At 42.1% G+C, this 24,410-nt stretch overlaps 1 protein-coding gene across 1 annotated transcript; it reads left to right on the top strand.

The window, feature by feature from the left end:
* Positions 1–18,594: 18,594 nt before the first annotated feature.
* LOC136652511 (vomeronasal type-2 receptor 26-like) lies at positions 18,595–24,089 on the top strand (the record flags this gene model as incomplete). The annotated part of the gene is made up of 3 exons (XM_066629452.1): positions 18,595–18,666; positions 22,746–22,872; positions 23,236–24,089. Coding segments are annotated over exons 1-3 (1,053 nt in total), but the record flags the coding sequence as incomplete, so codon positions are not given.
* Positions 24,090–24,410: the final 321 nt, after the last annotated feature.

The raw sequence follows: 24,410 nt of genomic DNA on the forward strand, positions 1-24,410 counted from the left end.
CTGGATTAAGGAGATGAATTGTTGCTTAGAACAAACTCAATCTGTTTTTCTGAGGAAAGTCTTGGATCTACCCATATGTGTTACCTTTGTTTAGAGACAGGACAATAATCAGGTTTGGTTGAGGACTTTTAAATTTTGGCTAAGAGTTTATTACATGTCTAGTCAGAATAGCCTTTTATTTGAGCTCTTACAGGATTTGCTTACCCCGGTGGAATCTATGGGGGTTCTTCATAAGATCAGGACAATTGGCATTGATGTAGAGGTGCTGGATGCACTGCCCTTTAAGTTGGCAAATCACTTAATTAAACGGAAATTTTTGGACATCCACATCCAACTTCTTTACAGCGCAGTGAGTCAAGTTTGTTCCTCTCAGAATTTTAAGATTTTAACGAAAGCAGGTGTTATGCCATCATATTTAACTTTGTTACTGTGTCCTTATGAGCATAGAGCATTCACATTGGTTAGATGCAATTCATTTCCATCAGCTGTGCCGTATGGAAGATACAACAGTATCCCCTATAGTGAACATCTCTGTAATTGTGGGTTAGGCGCAGTTGAGTCTCTTACGCATGTGGTCCTACATTGTCCGTTATATCAGACCTTGCATAACCAATATCTCTCCTTCTTTTGGAACAAAGGGGCCATATACCCTGATGTCATCCAATTGAGAAATTTGTGATCATCTGTGGACCCCACTATAACAGAGGTCATGGGGGTCTTCTTTAAGCTTTTAATGAGATGCTGTAGTTTGACTTGTAGTAATGGGGAGTGTAACTCCTGATTAATTGCCTGATTTGTTTCTGGATTGTACATTGCATATTGATATATTTTATTTTATTTTATTTTAATATGTCAATAAAGGTTTCTGTACTCTATTGTAAATTTCCATGCTATATTTTCTCTTTTTTTCCATTCAGAGATATTTCTTGTCATGCTCCAATAACCCAGCTTCTTATGAGCATTATGAAGCATTTGGGCGAGTTCAGCAGCAGGGTGAGGAGGCCAGGGCCCCAGACACCACCCTTCTCTTCCCTTGAGAAGAGGGCTGCTAACCAGTGTAAGCTTATTTATAGTACCCCTAAATAAAACAACAACAACAACAAAAAAGCTATGTATTCAGATAGCCAGCAGCAGGGTGGGGGCTATCCAGTGTTCTGCACCAAGTGCCACATGTATGATTATATGCCTTTGGGGCATAAGTCATGGGTGTGTCCTCGGTGCAAGGAGCTCCAGGCTCTCAGGGAACACGTCCGCTCCCTTGAAGCCTTGGTGGGGGACCTGGAGAAGCAGAGGCAGGCAGAGAAGGACCGTGGGGAGACTTCTGGGGACAATCAGGCTTCGTCCCAACCTCCGGCATGCAGCTCCTCAGCTGCCTGGGTGGGAAGTCTTGGGGCTGGAGGATGTCATCCTGGAGAGGAGGGAACAATTCCCTGGGGGGGATCCCTTCTCCAGGGGACGGGCCCATATCCGAACGCACTCAGGATACTCCTCGGTGGGAGGGGGCTCAGGGGCATCTTGTAGTGGGGGATTCGATTATTAGAAACATAGAGAGAGGGGTTTGCAATGGCTGTGAGGACCGCATGGTGACTTGCCTGCCTGGTGCGAAGGTTGCGGACATCACTTCTCATCTAGAAAGGCTGGTAGACAGTGCTGGGGAAGAGGTAGCAGTTGTGGTGCATGTTGGTACCAATGACGTGGGCAAGTGTTACTGGGAGGTCCCAGAGGCCAAATTTAGGCTTTTAGGCAGGAAGCTGAAAGCCAGGACCTCAAAGGTAGTGTTCTCAGAAGTGCTACCAGTTCCATGCGCAGGGCCAGCTAGGCAGGTGGAGATCAGTGGTCTCAATGCGCGGATGAGACAGTTGTGTAGGGAGGAGGGGTTTAGATTCGTTAGGCACTGGGGAACGTTTTGGGACAAGCGGGGCCTGTACAAGAGGGATGGGCTCCACTTGAACCAGAATGGAACCAGACTGCTGGCGCATAACATTAAAAAGGTGGCAGAGCAGCTTTTAAACTGATCCCTGGGGGAAGGCCGACAAGAGCCGAGGGGCATCCGGTTCGGGACTCCTCATCCCTATGGGATGAGGATGGGGAGGTTAGAGAACAACAAGACAAAGGCAGAGTAGGAGAAGAAATTGGGAAAGGTAGCGTGATGGGATGTGATAGACGGTTTGGCACAATAAGAGGATGCGGGGACAAAGGAGTGAATAAGCAGCCCATCCTGGGGCATTCCATGTACAAATGCTTTTATGCGAATGCCCAAAGTCTCTGAGCAAAGATGTGAGAACCGGAATGTCTGGTGACAAGGGAAAACATTGACATAGTGGGCATAATGGAAACCTGGTGGAATGCGGAGAATCAGTGGGATACCGCAATCCCGGGCTATAAAATCTACAGGAGGGACAGGCAGGGGCGTGTTGGAGGTGGGGTGGCCGTTTATGTTAAGGAAGGGATAGAATCCAGCAAAGTAGAGATTGAAGGTGGGTCCGACTCCACCATAGAATCTCTGTGGGTTAAATTACCAGGCTTGTGCAGCGATGTAATACTGGGGGTGTGCTATCGTCCTCCAGACCAGAAATCGGATAGGGACCTTGACATGAGAAAACAGATCAGGGAGGAACAGGGTTGTAATCATGGGGGACTTCAATTATCCTCATTTAGATTGTGTCAATTTGTGTTCTGGTCACTATAAGGAGACCGGATTTCTTGATGTGCTAAATGACTGTGACTTAGAGCAGCTAGTCACGGAGCCCACCAGAGGGCAGGTGACTCTGGGTTTAATATTGTGCGGTACACAGGACCTGGTTAGAGATGTCAATGTTACTGAGCCATTGGGGAACAGTGATCATGCTGCGATCCATTTTGACATGCACGTTGGGGAAAGAATACCAGGCAAATCTCTAACAAAAACCCTTGACTTCCGACAGGCAGACTTCCCTCAAATGAGGAGGCTGGTTAGAAGGAGGTTAAAAGGGAGGGTAAAAAGAGTCCAGTCTCTCCAGAGTGCATGGAGGCTGCTTAAAACAACAGTAATAGAGGCCCAGCAGAGGTGTATACCGCAAAGAAAGAAGGGTTCCACTAAATCCAGGAGAGTGCCCGCATGGCTAACCAGCCAAGTTAGAGAGGCTGTGAAGGGCAAGGAAGCTTCCTTCCATAAATGGAAGTCTTGCCCTAATGAGGAGAATAAAAAGGAACATAAACTGTGGAAAAAGAAATGTAAGAAGGTGATATGGGAGGCCAAGCGACACTATGAGGAACATATGGCCAGCAACATTAAGGGGAATAATAAAAGCTTCTTCAAATATGTTAGAAGCAGGAAACCCGCCAGAGAAGCTGTTGGCCCTCTGGATGGTGAGGGAGGGAAAGGGGAGATAAAAGGAGACTTAGAGATGACAAAATAATTAAATGAGTTCTTTGCATCTGTCTTCACAGCAGAAGACGTCGGGCAGATACCGCTGCCAGAACGGCCCTTCCTGTCCGAGGAGTTAAGTCAGATAGAGGTTAAAAGAGAAGATGTTTCAGACCTCATTGATAAATTAAAGATCAATAAGTCACCGGGCCCTGATGGCATCCACCCAAGAGTTATTAAGGAATTGAAGAATGAAGTTGCTGATCTCTTGACTAAGATATGCAACTTGTCCCTCAAAACGGCCACGGAGCCAGAAGATTGGAGGATAGCAAATGTCACACCTATCTTTAAAAAGGGAAAGAGGGGCGACCCGGGAAACTATAGGCCGGTCAGCCTAACATCTATACCGGGTAAGATGGTGGAATGCCTCATCAACGATAGAATCTCAAAACACACAAATGAATAGGCCTTGCTGAGGGAGAATCAGCATGGCTTCTGTAAGGGTAAGTCTTGCCTCACAAACCTTACAGAATTCTTTGAAAAGGTCAACAGGCATGTGGATGCGGGAGAACCCATTGACATTATATATCTGGACTTTCAGAAGGCATTCGACACGGTCCCTCACCAAAGGCTACTAAAAAAACTCCACAGTCAGGGAATTAGAGGAGTGGTCCTCTCATGGATTGAGAACTGGTTGAAGACCAGGAAACAGAGAGTGGATGTCAATAGGCAATTTTCACAATGGAAAGAAGTGAAAAGAAGTGTGCCCCAAGGTTCTGTCCTGGGACCGGTGCTTTTCAACCTCTTCATAAATGACCTGGAGACAGGGTTGAGTAGTGAGGTTGCAAAGTTTGTGGACGACACCAAACTTTTCTGAATGGTGAAGACCAGAAGTGATTGTGCGGAGCTCCAGAAGGATCTCTCCAAACTGGCAGAATGGACAACAAAATGGCAGATGCACTTCAATGTCAGTAAGTGTAAAGTCATGCACATTGGGGCAAAAAATCAAAACTTTAGATATAGGCTGATGGGTTCTGAGCTGTCTGTAACAGATCAGGAGAGAGATCTTGGGGTGGTGGTGGACAGGTCGATGAAAGTGTCGACCCTATGTGCGGCGGCAGTAAAGAAGGCCAATTCTATGCTTGGGATCATTAGGAAAGGTATTGAGAACAAAACAGCTAATATTATAATGCCGTTGTACAAATCAATAGTAAGGCCACATCTGGAGTATTGTGTTCAGTTCTGGTCGCTGCATTGCAAAAAAGATATAGTGGAAATGGAAAAGGTGCAAAAGAGAGCAACTAAGATGATTACGGGGCTGGGGCACCTTCCTTACGAGGAAAGGCTACGGCATTTGGGCCTCTTCAGCCTAGAAAAGAGACGCCTGAGGGGGGACATGATTGAGATATACAAAATTATGCAGTGGATGGACAGAGTGGATAGGGAGATGCTCTTTACACTCTCACATAACAGCAGAAGCAGGAGACATCCACTAAAAATGAGTGTTGGGAGAATTAGAACGGACAAAAAAAAATTTCTTTACTTAGCGTGTGGTTGGTCTGTGGAACTCCTTGCCACAGGATGTGGTGATGGCGACTGGTCTGGATGCCTTTAAAAGGGGATTGCACAAGTTTCTGGAGGAAAAATCCATTACAGTGTACAAGCCATGATGTGTATGCGCAACCTCCTGATTTTAGAAATGGGCTATGTCAGAATGCCAGATGCAAGGGAGGGCACCAGGATGGGGTCTCTTGTTATCTGGTGTGCTGCCTGGGGCATTTGGTGGGCTGCTGTGAGATACAGGAAGCTGGACTAGATGGGCCTATGGCCTGATCCAGTGGGGCTGTTCTTATGTTCTTAAGCACTGCTTCTCAGTCATGTTACTGCAGTACACTTATAACTGGCCCTTTTCTTTCAATGTTCATCATCTAGGTCTCAGCCATATAGTCACAATGAGCTCTGGGCTGATGCATCTGATCAGAATAAGCACCCAACTCTGCTGCACTGGTGGGGTTGCTGGGTCAGAAAGAGAGAGATCTCGATATACCTTCAGTAGCATCACGGGGGGGGGGCATGGAAGGTGTGTACTGGACCAGATGACACCCTCAGGGGGATGGCACTACTTGTGGCCAAGGTTATAGAAAGCTTTGGGGAAAATGTGTATTTATGAATAATAGCATAAAGTTGTATATCATTGGAATAGTAATTTCATGCAGAACATAATGAAACAATCCATGTTGAATTATCTATATTCTATCAGACGTTAAGGCCGATTAACCTGAAAAAAGAAAACACAACAGCTTTATGTAACAAAAAGTGGATTTTCTAAACTCAGAACTGACCAATGAGACTGATAGTTCCACGAGCCAATAAGGTGTTAGTGTGACACAGCAGGCAACCATTAAGGTGTTCATATGCAGAGATGGGCAAATTCAACGCAGCTTGACTTGAGTCAAGTCATAAGTCTCTGCCCCCTTTAACTTTATTTTGAAAACGAGCCCTAACAAGTGGACTTTCCGAGTTGCCCAGAGCATTTTTAGGTAAAAGCTCGAGTCTCGAGTTTTTAGGTAAGAAGGTCATGTGGACATGCGGCTATGTGGACAAAAATGGAGCTGGTGCCAGGATATGCGTTTATGTGAATGTTGGAGTTCTCATTTAATACTCCCCTGATGTCTCCATCCCATCTGTAAACAAGGTGAGAGGGAATGGAACAAACTGCGTAAGGGCAGGGAGAGAAGCGGCAAGAGGGAGGAGGGGCCATGCAGCAGCGGGCAGGCTTACCAGTATGACCCACTCCTTTGCAGCTCTACTCATAAGTAGTTTCATGGTGACCAGTCATTCAATGAGCCTGCTGAAACCATGCCATGACTCCTGGATGGCTGTGAATTACCACCACCCCCACCCCCGCCGCCTTCTTCCCTCTCTCATCCAAGGAAAAAACCTTCTTCCAATTATCACTGGTTCCTTTAGAGATGGACAAGAGAGCCCACCTGCCTCCCCCTCCCCCACCTCCTTCTCAATGCAAATCCAAAACATTAAGTCTTCCCTGCCTCCTGGCTGGAAATGCCCTGCTGCTTGCCCAGTCTGAATGATGGCCCCACAATGTCTTTCACAACTCAGAAAAAGTAAGCAAACACGCTGTGAAGTCCATTCCTGGGGTGGGGCCGGGGGGGGGGGCTAAGCAAGCCTGATGGTGGTGGCAAAGAAGATGAGGAGCTGCGAAAAGTGGTCTGCACGCCCGATTTAATCTGGTCAATGTCTTAACATTCATTTGGATCTGTTACAGCACAGAATCCCACTTGTACATGTTTATAATAAAGTCTTTTCCCAGAACCCAAAGCAGAGTCCTTGTTTCCTTCACAAGTCTCTTTGGGGGTTTAGCATGAACTATGCCAGTGCCGTAGAGATCTGGTCCTTACCCCATTGAGGTTTAGGGTACTCAGCTGTTGGTCCAGTGTAGACAGGCTGCTGCTCCCTTGGGTATCTCTTGTTGTCTCCGTTGGCATCTAGGCCCCTATCCCTACATCTCCGGTAGGGTTAGGTGACCCCTTGTCTTTCCCCCTTCCCAAGGGGGTCAGTTGGGATGCCCTCTTGGTGACCCAGGTGGCTGGGAGTGGATAGGCTGCCCTGCCTGTCCCTCTGCTCTCACTCTCCCAAGGGAGGGTGGGAGTACGCTTCTCCCAAGCCTCCTGTGCTGGTTGGCTTCCCCGGGATGCTCCCAGCCAGAGAGCACTTCCTGCTGGTCACCAGAGGGTGGGTGTCAGTGGCTGTTCTCCCCCCTCTTCCCCGTCACTTGCCCCAGAGCCTCGGGAGGAGCAACCTCCCTCTTCAGCGGTCAGGCTTCTTCTGAGCCCTGGTGCACTTCCACCAGGCTCCTCTCCTTCCGCGGTTCAGCTGGGCCTGAGATCTTGTGAAATCTTGGGCCATCCGTCTCTCCAGATGCTTGCTCCTGCCGCATTGTGCAGGAGCGACGCAGCCGGGTGGTTGCTCCCACGGCTGGCTTCCCTTCCTCGGGGTGGCCGCACCGTCTCAGCCTGCGGCTCTGGGGCTGACTGCGGTTGCCGGCTCTTGCTCCCCCAGCACGCGGTTCGCCCTGCTGGTTGCTCTGCGCCTCCACCTGCCCAGGAGTGCAGGGCGCCTTTGCTGCCTGCCACGTCCACCAGGACCCTTCCTGCCGCGGGGTAAGTCCCCGGACGACACACGCCCAGACAGAGACAGACTTGATTCTGCTTGCGTGGGGACTCATTTTCGAGTCAATGGCCTCAGACCCGAGTCAGTGCCAGAGCAAATAATATATAACACTGAATTCATAGCATGGGATGGCTGCTTTGCCTTCCCTTTTATTTTTTTATAAGTCAAACAGCAGTTGGAGGACCTGGCAAACAGAGCAGAAGTTTGAGGATGTGGCCTTTGCTGGGGTTCTACTCCTGATCTCACCACTACACAATATTCCAGGGGTTTGCAGACTTTTTACAGGTCCTAGAGGCTGCTGTCTGATTTATAGACACCAAAGTGTGTGGCTATAAAGGTGGTTGGGCAGCAGTGCCCCCCCCCAATTAGCAGCTTGTTTAACCCTTGATGCACATTCTGCCCTGTCAGTTTTGCAACCAAACAAAAATTGGGTCACGCCCCACTGGTGGGTTTCAGACTATAAGTGTGGGAACCACTGCACAATTTTAAACCCAACGATGTTTGCATTGATAGCCATTAGATGCTTCTTTCTGTTTAAATTTTCACACAGGAGCATGACTGGAAATGTAACCATATGTCCTAAAGTCCTAAACCCCCCTACCATCCACCATTGTTTTGTTACGTTAAATGCTATCCATACTGTTATTTAAAAAAATACCAACAGACCATTTTTCATAAGTAGTAAAATAAAATTCAACCCATCTGCCTAACACTCCTTTGTCAGATAGATAAATCTGACTAAGTAGCGCTAGGCAGACGGGCTGAATTTTATTATACTACTATAATAAACATATAGCAACTAATCTATGGGAAGGGGTGAAATCTCAGTGGGGATAACAACGAAGGCAACCCACATCTCACCGTGATTCCAGTTCAGACTCCCTTCCACAAAATTGCATACCGTTTGATCTTTGTCAACATGTATGTTTTTCATTTCACAAAGACAATCAGGGAGATGTTTAGATACTCTGTAATTATCCAAAGTACTGTTATTTCATTCCTTGCGCAGGTGGTAAGAAATGCATCCATATTTCAAAAGGAGGTGGATCTATTCTGAACTGTATCAGTGCCCCACGGAGGAACAGAGATCACCAAACATTTCTTCTTCAAAACATTTTGGGGAGAAATCTCTGTGACCACACATGCTGCTGAGTGAGGCTCCTGTGAGGTTCCATTAGGATGCCAGCCACAGAGGTATCATTGTAGCTGGAACTGTAGTTCAGGATGCAGAAGATCAGATGCAGGTGGGTTAGACATGCATCTGCAGCCCTGTGGTTGTTTTTGCTCTTGTTGCTGCTGCTTCTCCCTTCTCTTGTCTGTTGGGAGGATGTGCCCAGTAAATGTGAATTTGAAGAAAGCTATGGGGATATTAGGCTAGGAGATGCTGTCATTGGTGGGGTCCTCTCTCTTTTACATCCTGTACGCACTACAATCAATTTTCAGAGTCTACCAGCAATGAAGAATGGCGAATTAACGTAAGTTATTTTTTCTTTGGTACACATCATGCTATTTGAAATATGAAGACTAGAGATCAAACAACTGCAATGGGGTGGAATTTCAACAGGTGCATCTTGTTGGGAAGAACAGGGTGGGGTTGGCACAATGCCATGGTCAGGAAGACAGCGGATATCTTTGAAAGCACCTCTGTTTATATCCTATCTCCCTTCCTTGCCACAAACTGCCTACACATATCCACTTGTACTTGCAGCAGCAAAATCACAGGTACAGTTGATTCATTGCAGCAGCTAAGACTTACTTCAGGACAAAGGAAGAAATGTTCCCTTACGTAATCATTTTTGTTCTGGTTAGATGAACAACTCCATTCCTGCACCCCTCTTCCTTTCACCTGTTTAGTTTTGTTTCCTTTTCTCATTGTACTTGGGATGAGTTTTTCACTGTACAAGCATATATCCAATAGTGTGGGTGTCATTGTCCCCTAAAACTGAGCGCTGTGCAAACCAGCACTAAAAAAGACATTCTTCTTGATGGGACAAGAACCTGACACTGATTGGCCAGAATACATTGCTCTGATTGACAATAGCTATCAGTCATGCCCAGGATGAACAACACTGTAGCAAAACAGTGCTCAAGGAAATGCCATTGTGGGTGGTACTACTGTAAATGTATATGTGGCGCACATGACAATGTACTAGACCTTATCTCTTCCACAATGTCAATTTAATTTCAGAATAGGGTACAAACATTATCAGCATGTCCTGGCCTTCTTTTTTGCCATTCATGAGGTCAATAGGAATCCCAATCTCTTGCCCAACGTGACCTTGGGCTTTAAAATCTATGACAACTTTTTTGAAGGAATGGCCACATATAAGTCCATCCTGGATCTACTCTTCAAACAACAAAAGAATGTACCCAATTACAAGTGTGGTAAGAAAGGTGATGTCTTGTCTGTCATTGGGGGATTCACGGTAGAGTATGTCATCCAAATGGCCAACATTCTTAACCACTACAAGTTTCCACAGGTATGTACATTCAGAAGCATGAAAGGGTGGCATAAAACTGCAGTTCATTTCTTATATTATCTGGGACTTTATCAGTGAATGCCTTTTTTTAGCTTGAAAAGAATTGTAAAGGGGCAATGAAACAAGTAAATCATTTATTCAGAAGAAATAACCGTTTGAGGAGGTTCTTGAGATCTCAGTTGTATAGGAGGACATAACATAACTGATCTGTAACCCAGATGTGGGCAGAGAGACCTCCAGTTCTAAATAATAATAATAATAATAATAATAATAATAATAATAATAATAATAATAATAATAATAATAATTTGTTATTTTGCTCCTCCCGAGCAAAAGCAAAAGAGGAGGAGGAGAGGCTGCCTGGACCCTGGGCGCGCCCGCCCAGCTGCCCGTTCCACCAAACATGAGGGAAAGAAGGGAGGCAGGGACCAGAGCCCCAGGCCCCTGTAAGGAAGTGGGAGGAGGGTGAGTGAGGAAGGGGGAGCAGAGAGGGCTTCATAACGGAGGCCTGTGATGAGGGTGAGGAGGGCAAGGTGTGGAGCAGTTTCTGCTGCCCCACTGGTGAACACCACCCTCAAGAGACAGAGAGGAGGAGAAGGGTGCTGTGACCCCCTCCCTCTGGTCACCAAACCGAGGCTCCTGAGGCACTCCCCTCCACCCTTCGTTAGGCCTCCTCTCCCTTGCTGGGAAGGCCTGGGAGGCAGAGAACCAAGATCCACGGACGACAACTGCCTCGCCCCCACACGAAGCCTGACAATACTAATGTTGGTATTTATACACCGCCTTTCTTGATCATCAGATTTCTCCTCAGACTTTAATTCATAGTGGTTTGCATAGTAAGGTTTTCGAAACCCCGCAAGAACCTTTATAATAGAATAATTCTGATCTTTCATAGAGAGCCTCATTACAGCTGAATTCCTATCCAATCTGGCCTCCCTCTGGCTGCTTTGCCTCCAATGCAACTTGACCGCAATTCCTCTATGCCACTGATGGTCAACTTGTTATCAGCATGTCGAGAGCTCTCAGATACTTCTGGTTGCTTCAAACTGGTGTCCCCGATCTTCAGGCATACAAGGCAGTAGCTCTACCACTGAGCGAGACCTCCTCCCTAAACATGCTTTTCAGTGTATAGCAACCAGGATAGTATCCCAAGAAAATGTCATGAATGCAGCCAGTTATATATACTGTTCTTAAGCAAACCAATCCTATCGCACTGATTTCAATACTGCTTAGTCATGTCTCATATTCTGGAATACAAACCATAGAGGTGATTTTAATCTTTCAAAAAATGGAAACTTGAAGCTCGGCAATGTGTTGTAGCTTATTGAGAGCACAACCCTATGCATGACTACTCAGAAGTAAGTCTCATTGTGTTCTATGGGCAGTGACGTAGCTAATGATTGTGTAGCCCAGTGCTAAGCTCAAAATGTGGCCCCGAAAGTGATGTCACAACCGGAAGTGACGTCACACCTAGGCTTTTAAAAAAGTGAAAACTGGGAAGAACACACCTCCTCCTCCCAGCAGCTCACCACCCACTTACTCTGCTTTCTAAGTAGCATAGCTAAGGCATCTATCTGCTACCTGGGGTCAAAGAAGATTTGCAGCCCCGCTCCCCAGATAAAATAAATGAAAAGTGTGCCCCTGATTGGTTCAAGATACTGTGATGGGGTGAAGAGGGATGGTTTTTCTCCCCTTGCTAAATATAAGAGGGGCACCACTTGAAAAAGTGCCTTTTTACCCAGCTAGCAAGGGTAACTGTATTATGATAGCTGGAAATGAGAGCTGACTCATATTAACACCTTCTTGGTTTCATGCTGTATCATGATAATATGTCATTGCAACAAGTCAATAACATAATTACATGTCATTGGCTCTCAGAACAATTAGTGTCATAGGTCCGTTTTGAGTTTAGAAAATCCACTTTTTGTTCCACAAGGCAGTTGTTTTTATTTTCTGGTTAATTGGCCACAACTTTTGATAGAATACAGATATTCCAATGCCATTTTGTTTCATTGCATTCTGCATTAAATTACCTTTCCAATGATATATAACATGATGGTATTATTCATACGTACCAATATTTTCACAATTTTGGTCACTAGTGTCAAGCTCAGCTTGTTGTGCCGCTAAAGCTTGATGCCCGGTGCAACTGCTACCCCCTGTACCCCGTTAGCTAAGCCACTGTCTACGGGACTTCCTCCCAGGAAAGTGTGCATACAATTGCAGACTTACTATAATTTATTGAAGGGAATGTTTAGAAAGATACAATGTTCAGTATACTTAGCATATCATTGATAAACAAAAGTCTGGATTGTAATAAATACTTTGATTTGGAAAACGGTAAATTTTCATTATTTTTAAAATATATTTTATTGATTCATTACAGATACAGGAAAGGAAATAGGCTTAACTTTAGGTAAGGTACAACACAGGTTACACATAAGGTTTGGCCCCAGATTCCAACATACATCATTCAGTTAACACACAAAAAAACACACAATAATCATCAATACAACGGTTCGCATATTTATCAATATAAAAAATTGATTTTTACGAAACACTCAATTTTATCTAACTAGATTTATCTACCCAATCATAAAAAAAACTTCCAATATTTTCTTACTCTATCTAAATCTCTCTCTTTCATTCTTTCTGTTAAAACTTCCATTTCTGCTACTTCATAGATTTTATCTATTAAATCTTTAGTTGGTACATCTATAGATTTCCATTTTTGCGCAAACAATATTCTTGCCACTGTAACAATATGTACAATAAGGTGCTTCTTAAGTTGGTCTTTAATTTCTGATGTCACATTTAGGAGGAATATTTCTGGTTTAAATGGTAATACACAATGCAATATCTCTTGCAACACTTTGTGTATCATTTTCCAGTATTTCTTTGCTTTTTTGCAAGTCCACCACATATGATAAAAAGTTCCTTCTAGCTCATTACATTTCCAACACTTATTTGATAACCCAGAGTACATTTTTGCTAACTTCTCTGGTGTTAAATACCATCTATAAAACATTTTATATAAGTTCTCTTTAAAAGACACTGCTTTAGTTATCTTAATATTTGTATTCTAAATTTGATTCCAATCATCCATTGATATATTATATCCAAAATTTTTTGCCCAACGCACCGTTGCATCTTTAACTATCTCATCTTCCATTCTCATCTCCAGGAGAAAACTGTACATTTTTTTTATATACTTCCCCTCATCAATCAAAATTATTTTATCAAAACTTATATCTTCTTCATATAGATCTATTTTTTGGTCTTCCCGTAGTCTTGTTCTTATTTGCATTTCATTCCACCAGTCCAGCTTTATTCCTTTCTCTTCTAACTCAGACTTACTTAAAATCTCTCCTTTATTATTCAGCAAGTCACTGTATGGTTTATTTTGATCTTTTTTAATCCAGTTCGGATTGGTTGCTATTTATCCATCTAGGTAATTTAAAATATATCTTATATTTTATCTGATCCCATATCCAAATTAGAGATCTTCTTAAAATATGTTGTTTAAAATATCCATGCTGTTTAACTTTATCATAAAAGAGGAACGCATGCCAGCCTATTTGTAAATCGTGTGCTTCTAATGTTAAGATTTTTTCATTCAATACAAGTCCCCAATCTTTTAAGCAGTTTAAGGCTGCTGCTTGATAATATAATTCCCAGTCTGGTAATCCAAATCCTGCTCTTTTTTGTATCTTCTTGCAATAATTTCAGTCTTATTCTCGGTTTTTTACCTTGCCAAACAAATTTTGTCGTAATTTTGTTCATTTCTTCAAAAAAAGATCTCTTCAAAATAATCGGAATAGTCTGAAATAAAAATATTAATTTTGGTAATATTTTCATTTTCAATGAAGCTATTCTTCCCATTAGAGATAGTTGCAGTTTATTATATTTCTCCAAATCTTTTTTTTATTTCTTTCATTAATTTGATATAATTATCTTCCATTAATGCACTTGTCTTTTTTGTAATTGTAATTCCTAGATATTTTATTCTGTTTGTTGTCTGTAATCCAAATGCCTTTAATCGTTCTATATCATTATTTTTTATGTTTTTAAGTATCATTTTGGTCTTCTGGTAATTTATTTTTAAACCTGCTACTTCTCCATATTGTTTTAAGTCTTCTATCAAAAATTCCATGGAGTTGAGTGGATCTTCCAAAATAAATACCAGATCATCTGCAAACGCTTGTAATTTATATTCTTCACTTTTAATTTTGAGCGGTTTCACCCTATCATCTTCTCTTATTATATTATTCAATATTTCTAATGTCAAGATAAACAACAATGGTGAAAGTGGACAACCTTGTCTTACTCCTTGTTGAATATTAATCTCTCTCATCAATTCTCCATTTACTCTTATCCTTGCTTTCTGGTCTGAATATATTCCTTGTATCGTCTTGATAAATTTTGGACCAAAATCTAATTCTTGCAGACAATTAATCATAAAGTCCCAATGTAAATTGTCAAAAGCCTTCTCAGCATCTAGATACATTAGAGCTAATTTCTTATCTGGATGGGCTTCAAAAAATTCCAATATATTTATTATCATTTTCATGTTGTTTTTTAATTGTCTTTTTGGTAAAAAAAAAAACAAAAAAAACACCAGTTTGATCTTCTTTAATTATCTGATTCAATACTTTTTTTTAGTCTTGTAGCTAAAATTGAAGCAAAAATTTTATAATCCGTGTTTAACAGCGAGATGGGTCTATAATTTTTAATTTCTTTTTCATCCGTGTCTGGTTTATGTATCAAAGTAATTGTTCCTTCCTTCCATGAGTTTGGCATTTCTCCAGTCTCCCATATATCATCAAAGACTTTTTAAAATGGTAACAACAATACTTCTTCAAATTTCTTATAATACTCAGCTGGTAATCCATCAGGTCCTGGCATTTTTTGAAGTTTTTGTATTTTAATCACTTCTATAATTTCACTTATAGCAATTGTATTTTCCAATAAATTCTTTTGATCATCTAAAATTTTGATACTGTTATTTTTCTTCAAATATACTTTTTGTTTCTGGTGTTCTATATTTTTTCTCCCATATAATAACTGATAAAATTGTCCAATAATTAATTTTTTCTTTTCTAATTCTGTTTCTTCTTTCCCTGGCAAATCTTTCAATGTCTTAATATGATTTTTTTGTCTTTCTTTTTTAAGCTTGTGGGCTAACCATCTTCCTGGTTTATTTGCATTTTCCAAAAAATTCTGTTTTGCCATTTTCAATTTCTTCTCCATTTCCTGAGTTTGGAATATTTTAATTTCATGTTGTATCTTCTTTATTCTTTGCTGGATTCTTTGATTTGTAGATTCTTTCTGTAATTCCTTTTCACCCGTCTCTAATCTTTGTACAAGATCTTTCATTTTCTTCTCTTGTCCAATTCTTTGTTTCGCTGCATTTCTAATTGCTAATCGTCGAAAGAATGCTTTACTTGCATCCCACACCATTTGTGTTTTAGTTTCTGAATGAAAATTGGTCTTAAAAAAAAATCCATTTCTGTTTTTGTTTGATTCAAAAATTCCTGATTATTCAACTGAATTGTATTTAACTTCCAAGTATTTCTCCTTAATTTTTTATTTATTATTAATGAAATTGGATTATGATCTGCATATATGTTAGGTAAAATTTCCGACTGAAACGTTCCACCTAAACCGGATATTGAAGCCCAACACATATCAATTCTAGACCAGGAGTTCTGTGAATTTGAATAATATGTAAACTGTTTTTTCTCTGGATATTGTGTTCTCCATGTATCAATCATCTGTAATTCTTCTGCCATTTCCAAAAAAAGATCTGAGTAGGGTTCCTCCTCTTTTTAAAGGTCTCTTATTAAATTTTCTGTCCCATTTAGTTTGAAAGACTGCATTAAAATCTCCAAATAAAAAAAGATCCCTATCTTCTCCTGCAGTTAGTTTCTCATGTAGTCTTCTATAAAACTTATCTTGATGGGTGTTTGGTGCATAAATATTGACAATTAATGCTTTCCTTGTTTCAACTTGAATCTCTACAATCAAAATTCTCCCATCTTCCGATTGCCATTTCAATTCGGGTTCTAATTTGGGGTTAACATATGTAGCTACCCCCCTTTTCTTTTGGTGTGAGTCTGAGGCAAAAAATAAAGTTCCCATTTTTCTATTTTTAAGAAATCTAGCATCATTTTTTCTAATATGTGTTTCTTGTATACAGATTACATCTGCTTTGGTTTGATATAATTGATGAAATATTCTTCTACGCTTCTGAGGAGAATTCAATCCATTAATATTTACAGAAGAAAATTTCACTTGTTGTTCAGCCATTGTCACTTAGAAATTTGTTTTGTCTTTCTTGTTAATCTACTTATTTTCTATCTTACTTGTATGGTCCTTCTTCCTCCTACTGCTCCTAGTGCTTCTTCTTGCTCTTGTTCTTGGCTGTCATCTGTATCTTGCTCCTTCTTTTTCTTTTTTCCCTTTCCTCCATTCTGTTCACTTTGAATTTGGTCTGAGGATTCTTCCTCTTCTTGAGAGGAAGTGCTCTCTTTCTCTGAGAATAACCTGTTTTGTTCTCCCAGACTTTCTCCATATTTTGATAAAAATTGTTGAACTTTCATCATTGAATTTATATTAAATCTTTTCTGTTCATAAACAAACAGGAGACCTTCTGGAATTTGCCAACGATACTTCAGATTATTTCTTCTTAATATTGCAGCAAAATTTCTATAGGCTGCTCTCTTTTGGCAAACTTTCCAGGGTATTTCTCTCAAAATTCTCACTTGTTCTCCCTCGACTATTCTTTGTTTTTCTTCCAATTGTTTTAATATATTATCTCTTGCAGCTCTCTTCATAAATTTCATCACTATTTCTCTTGGCTTTTTATTTAATCTTGCATACCTAGAGTTGACCCTGTATCATCTCTTTAACCTGATCCTCCTCCAATTCCAGCTCAGTTGACAACCATTCCTCCATTCGACCTCTAATATCTTCTGGAGATTTCTCTTTAAAATTTTGTATTCTAATAATAAATGCTGCTTTCTCCATCTCATGTCTCATTACAGAAATCTCTAATTCTTCATTTTCCTTTTGCATTCGATCCATTCTCTTTTCCATCTCTTCCATACTATTATTGATTTTCTTCGTATCTCTCTTTAAATTTTTAACCTCCTGCTTATTTTTTGTAATCTGGTCCTGTATATTTGTCAAAGAAGTATTTATCTGCTTCATTTGGTCGGAGAGACTGCATATCTGTTCTTTCATCTCATTTCTAAACTATTTCATCAGATCAAATAGTGAAGTCTGACTTTCTCTCCTTTGTTCCATAGCTGCGTATGTAGTAATTTGTGATCCAACCAATGGTGATGTCTTCAACGTAGTCTTACTAACTTCTTTTTTTGATGTCATTTTTTCCTTTTTACTATTTTTCTCTTTTGATCTGTCTAGTCCCTTAAACTAACACTCTCGATATCTCAAATATCTCAAAACAAAACAATACAAAACACCATCATAATCACAGTTCAATAACTTCACAAAATTACTAACACAAAATTAAAAGAAAAAGAAAAAGTCATTAGTCTAACATTAAAAAGTCCCCCCCCGTCTTTTTTTTTTCTTCCTTCACCTTCTTCTAAGGCAAATCTCCAGTTTTATTTCCAAAAAACAAAAACAAAAAAATACTTTACTTCACCTTCTTGCTAGGCTAATCCTCAAACTTACTTCGCCTTCTTGTAAGGCTAAACCCCAAGTTATATCCAAAAAGGGTACATTACTTCACCTTCTTGCAAGGCTAATCCCCAAATTCGATATCAAAAAAAAAGAAGAGAAAAAAAATCCATAATCCACTTTTAGACAAATCAGTATCAAAATCTGTTCCAATATCAGCTCAAATCCATGAATCTTTAAAGGCTCTGTCTTAAATCTCAGTCTTATTCTTGCTTCACCTTCTTGTAAGGCTAATCCAAATTTTATAGTCCCAAGACTTCTCCAAACAAATAAAAAAGACCCAAGTCTTCAAAAGAAATGGACTATCAAATCAAGTTACTGTCTCTTTAAATACTCAGTTCTAAATCCAGTTCAAGCCTCCTGCAACAGCAAGCCTGAATCCAGTTCCAATTCCACTCAATAACACTATCAAGTCAAGTTACTGTCTCTTTAAATGCTCAGTTCTAAATCCAGTTCAAGCCTCCTGCAACACCAGGCCTGAATCCAAGCCTCTTGCAACAGAAACAAAAGTAAAATCCTTCAAGCCATTAAAAGTGTTGCTTATTCTTTTTGCATGTATACCATTACAATTGGGTGATTTACATTATCTTCCTTTATTTTTTCCTTCTTATCTCTCTTCTTTTCTTCCAATCACCCTTTTTAGAAAAAGGAATACTCCAGACGAGGCTTTTTAACCTCCGAGTTCGCTACTTCCCCCCTCTGGGTGGCTGCCAGCCAACGTTAACGATCTTAAAGATATCTTTCCCTCCTTCAAGCTTCTCAATTAAAATTTAATGATCTGATTACTCATGGTTAAAACCTTTGTCACTTTCATGTTGAATCTGGTGGGCCGTGGGGGGGAGTCTTCTCTGTTTTCCAGAACTATCCAGGATGGCGTCTGGGATGGAATGTGCTCCAGCACAGAGCAAAATCAGCATATCTTTGAAACTGCCATTTCAAAAGGTAATACTGGTTCATGCTCTCAGCCTTCGTCCCTTCTTCTTGGGAACGAAGTATTCCTCAGTAATGAGGAACTTTGGAAAACACATCCATTTAGCAGATCACCGGGAGAGCCCTCCAAGATCACTGCTACTGCACTGAGTAGTAGCTCCGACTCCTGGAAAACGGTGGTTAATTTTCAAAGCTGTTATGAGCCATGTTTTCCCCCATTAGATTACTTATGGTACGTATGAGAAACCAGCCACAAAAAATAATTTCCCTTCTCTATACTGGATGGCAATAAGGGAAGGTACTCGGCACAACAGCATAGTCAAGCTACTGCTGCATTTCCAATGGACATGGATTGGTCTCATTGTTTCAGACGATGATAGTGGAGAAGGCTTTCTGCAGAGGCTGACACCGTTGCTGGCCCAGAACAGCATTTGTGTTGCATTCTTAGAAAGGAGTGGCGTTTGCAAGGATCTTAATTTCGATCCCACTCAAAATACATTCTTGCAAAACATATTAAGGATACGCGCCACACTTTCATCCACTACAGCCAACGCTGTTATTGTTGAAGGAGACACTCAGACTCTGGAACCATTGGCAGCACTTTTATATGTAGCTGAATGTATACATAAACATCTTATAGGGAAGGTTTGGATCACGTCACCTCAGTGGGATTTCGTCAGCACTGTTGGCACTGGGGGCTTCTGTGCAAAAACATTCCATGGGACTTTGTCTTTCGCAACCTCCATGAAGGCTGTGCCAGGATTCCAGGACTTCCTTCAGAATCTAAAGCCTAAAAAGTCTCTTGCACATTTCCTCTGCCTTTTCTACAAATTTGCATTCGGGTGTTGCGGTGATGGGAAAATTAAAACTTGTAAACACTGTACAGGAGAGGAGAAACTGGAGAGCCTGCCTCAGACTGTATTTGAGATGGAGATGAGTGATATGAGCTACCGTATTTACAATGGTCTCTATGCTGTAGCACATGCTTTAAATGCCATATATACATCCAGGCCAAAAACAATGCTGAACAGAGACACATCCAATACTTTGAACATTGAACCCTGGCAGGTATATTCCTCACTGTATTGAAACAGTTATGTATGGTGCAATCCCAAGCACACTTACTAGGAAGATAATTGGAGCACAGTGGAAATCACTTCTATGTAAACTTGCTATGGATTGAATGGGTGGTGTGCGTGAAATCATGTTCCCAGGCACATGGGGGGGCATATTGCTAAAGCTAAGCAGATTTGAACCTTGCAGGACTTTGATGAAAGACCTCTTGGATATCCCACGCACATTGCTTTATAGCCCAAGCCTATGCATGTCTACTCAGATGTAAGTCCATTGGGTTCAATGGGGTTGACTCCTAGGAAACTGCATAGGGTTGAAGCCTTAAGTTCCAAAATGTAAGAAAAGCGAAATATAACAGGAACGTGTGATTCAGGTCACGGGCGAGACAGAACTGCCCCTTTTAGCCCATGGAAAAGTTCCACAGCTGTCCAGCTGTCTCTTTACACCCAAGAAAGCAGGGGTGAGGAGAGCCTCCTCGGGTGTAAGCAGGCAGGGCAACTGCAGTACTTTTCAAAGGGCAATGTCAGGGCAGTTCTGCCACACCTGCTGCCCCGAACCGCACATTATTGAAATATTAATTTTCATTGTGAAAGCATCCACAAAGCTTCCTGGAAACCTTTGAGTAGAGGAACAAATTGATTACTTTAATAGAGCCCAATCCTATCCAATTTCCAGCACCAATGAGCTGCACCGTAGCCCCAAGTAAAGGAACAATTCTTCCCTGACCTTGACAAGGCCTCTGTGACTTCCCCCACACTGCAGGATGCACAGCATGCCCCTTTGGCATAGTGGCATCAGTGCTGCAAAGTTTGGATTGGGCCCATAGATGTGGAAATGTTGGATATGATAGTGAGATGAGAGGAGAGGAATATGAGGAAGATCTGCCAAGCATAATCTAATAGTTTTTAATAAAAGAAAAAAAGTTCTTTTAACTTGAACATCCCAGGTTTACAGGTGCCTTTTCTGACCAGGGGTTTGGTAATACATTGCGCAATATACATGGAAGCTATCAGCTGTTTTCTAATTTTGTCCAATCTAGATGCACTCTTTTTTGAAGAATGTCCACTTTAACAATGGTGCTGGCCATGAAGTCTGGTTTGCCAAAGAGGAACTGTCTTCTGGACTTGATGTCATCAACTGGGTCACTTTCCCCAATCAATCCTTCCTTAAGATCCGAGCTGGAAAGATTTCTCCAAGTCAAGGGTTTACCATCCATGATGAGGCCATTGTGTGGAATAGCAGATTTCAGCAGGTAGGGCTAAAATCCTTCAGCAAGGTCACCTCTTCATTTGCTTGGGAACCTTCCTGAACATGAGAGCATTCCTGGAGGCATGCACTGCATGCTACGGTGGGGGCAGGATTGAGAGGACTTTGAGATGTAAAGGAGCATAATTTCCCCTGACCTCTGTATAGGCCCCCTGACAGCCTAGGGGACTCCTTGTACCTATGCCAGCTCTATAACTGGTATCAGCCCAAGGAGAGCCTGAGGGTGGTGAAGCTTGAAAACTAGGGGATAGGATCCGACATGCATGAATCCCAGCAGATCAACCCCTTCCCTCCCTGACACACCTCGTTCTCTCCCCTATTGTGCCCTCTTACTCTTCCTTTCTGCCCATGGCCTACTCCTGCTGAAAACCTATTTGGTTTGGTAGAATCTCCATTTGTGGCAGCGGCCAGACAGACAGCATGCAACAGTGGCTTGGTGTTCGTGCTGCCAGAAACCGTTCTGCAATGTTGGAATGTGAGTCCTGGCAGTGCAGGGAGACCATAGTATTTTACCGCTGCAGTGCAATCCTATGCCTGTCTACTCGGAAATAAGTCTCACTGGGTTGAGTTGTGCTTGCTCCCAGGAAAGTGTTCATAGGATTGCAGCCTGACAGTCACAGTTGCCACTATAAAAGTCTTGTAGGAATACTGCAAACATACCATTAGTACATATACCTAAAGTTTATATCCAAATGAACTTTAACCTAAACCCATACTGGGTCATTCCTGTCCTCTATGGATGCAGAATAAAACTATTTTAAACATATTTACAAGGCACGTAGTCTGTCATGTTGATTAATCAAATACCTATATTGAGATAAAGATGCTAAATAAATGTATATCTGTGTTGAGATAAATAACAAATAGATAGCTGGGATTTGAGGTGGGCCTCACCTTTTAACAAGTAGAAGCACACTGAAAAAAGGATGGCTGTGGTGTTGGGCATTAAAAGACAGCTTCCAACGATGTCCCAGTTTTTTACTCTTAGATGCTACGCCATTCAGAATCTAATTGCTATTGGGCACTGGCATACCTGGGAGGATAAAGGGGGACAAATGCCCTGAGGTGCCACCCCTCCAAGGCCCCCCACCACCATCCATACTCCCGCCACCACCCACACACCCCCAACTGCCGCTTTCAGCTGCCCTTCAGAGGTCTTCAGGGGGTCATGGAAGCTGGACATGGCCTCCACTGGTCCAGTGGAGGCATCTGGAAGGCTTTTAAATGAATGATGAAAACTGGAAATGATATTTAAAAGCGCTTATAAGCCCTCCAGAGGGCCAGAGGAGGTCACGCGCAGCCTGGACAGGATGGTTGGGGGCCGCAACAGGTGGGAGGAGCATTCTGAAATCTTGGCCCCGGGCAGCACAGGGGCTAGGAATGCCAGTGCTGTTGGGCCAATTCCCTGATGAAATCAAAGCATGCTAAGTTTTCTGCTAGCGGAAGGGCACTTTTGGAATCAAGCCAAATACTGATGCATTTCCTGTTTCACTTGGGCTCTGCTCTGAACTGTTTTGAATCCCAGTAGGAAGAATAAACCTTACAGAAATGTGAGTGTGCAACTCTCCCTGAAATAAAATACAACAGGTGTCTTCACCAGGTCGCTGGCAGCAGGGGAGTTATCTCTTGCTGGTCAGGATTGAGGTGAGCTCCTGCTCGTGATAAGCTGAAGTGCACTGAAAGAGAAGGATGATTGTGGTGTTGAGCATCAAATGTTTGCTTCAGCATTTCTCCCCATTCTTTATTCCTAGAATGTGCCTCGTTCAACTTGTGTTGAGAGCTGCCATGTCGGACACAGCAAGACGGTTCGAGAGGGGGCAGCAATCTGTTGCTATGATTGTACTCCATGTCCAGACGACATGATGTCTAACCAAACAGGTAAGCGGCAGTGCACAGATTTTCCAGGACATATTTGCAAACATTAGTCTACCCTAACATAAGCCTTTGCATTGGTCTACTGTTCTCCAAAGACTTAAATCATGAGGCACTGATTCTTAAAATGCACACTGGTTACAACAAGGGAGTCACCTTGAAAGACATCAGAGGCAATCCATTACACAGTTAAGGGCATTTAATCCCACTGGTGCCTATCCCTTGCTGCATTTGGTCATTCCCTCCCCTGACCGTAAGCACTGAAGTGCTAACAAAGAAAATGGAGAATTCTTGTCCGATATTTACTTCCAACCTCCCATCATTCTTATGACTTAATAGAGTTGCTGACACTCTGTTTGTCCTTTTCAGACGCAGTTCATTGCATCAAATGTCCAGAAGATGAGTATCCAAACAAGAAGCAAGATCAATGTATCCCCAAACAGACAGCCTTCCTAACCTACAATGAGCCCTTAGGAATCAGTTTGATTTCCATTGCTTTATCCTTTACAACAATGACAGTTTTGGTGATACTGATCTTTTTAAAGAACTGGAACACTCCCATTGTCAAAGCCAACAATCAAAACCTCACCTGCATTCTTCTCAGCTCCATCCTGCTTTGCTATCTTTCCTCCCTGCTCTTCATCAGCAAACCTGGAAAGGTCTCCTGCCTTCTCCGACAATCAGCTTTTGGCATCAGTTTCTCTGTGGCTGTTTCTTCTGTTTTGGCCAAAACCATCACTGTGGTCCTGGCCTTCATGGCCACCCAGCCAGGAAACAGGATGAGGAAATGGCTGGGGAAAAAAGTGGCCCACTCCATTGTCCTTTCCTGTTCCCTCATTCAAGTGGGGCTCTGCACTGTATGGCTGTCCACCTCTCCTCCGTTTCCAGATGTTGACATGCACTCCCAGACTGAGCACATCATAGTGGAGTGTAATGAAGGGTCGATCATCATGCTCTGTTCTGTCCTGGGCTACGTTGGTTTTCTGGCCCTCACCAGCTTCACAGTTGCTTTCCTTGCCCGAAAACTGCCAGATACTTTCAATGAAGCCAAATTCATCACCTTCAGCATGCTGGTCTTCTGCAGTGTGTGGATCTCCTTCATTCCTGCTTACCTGAGCAGCAAGGGGAAAGACGTGGTGGCTGTGGAGGTCTTTGCCATCTTGGCCTCCAACACTGGCCTCCTGATTTGCATTTTTCTCCCTAAATGCTATGTAATTGTTCTAAAACCAGCTCTCAACTCCAAGCAGCTGCTAACATAGAAAAGAAGTAATTAAATTGGATTCTAAGATGATAGTTGTTTTGCATGTTTTTCTCTCTACATGTTTCCATACAGTATGAAAACTGGATCACAGCATATCTCGTTTTTAACTGACCCAATTCTTTAGAATCCATTTGGTGGGGTGAGAAATCATTTCAGAAGCAATAGTTGCATCTCCTTGGTGGCTATCCAAGGATAATATTGCAGGATAAAGACACAACACAGAATTCAAAATGTTGAAACAAGGAAATACAAATTTCATATTAGAAGCATGATGCTGGTGCAG

This window comes from Tiliqua scincoides, chromosome 5, assembly GCF_035046505.1.
Source record: "Tiliqua scincoides isolate rTilSci1 chromosome 5, rTilSci1.hap2, whole genome shotgun sequence".
Classification (NCBI taxonomy): Eukaryota; Metazoa; Chordata; class Lepidosauria; order Squamata; family Scincidae; genus Tiliqua; species Tiliqua scincoides.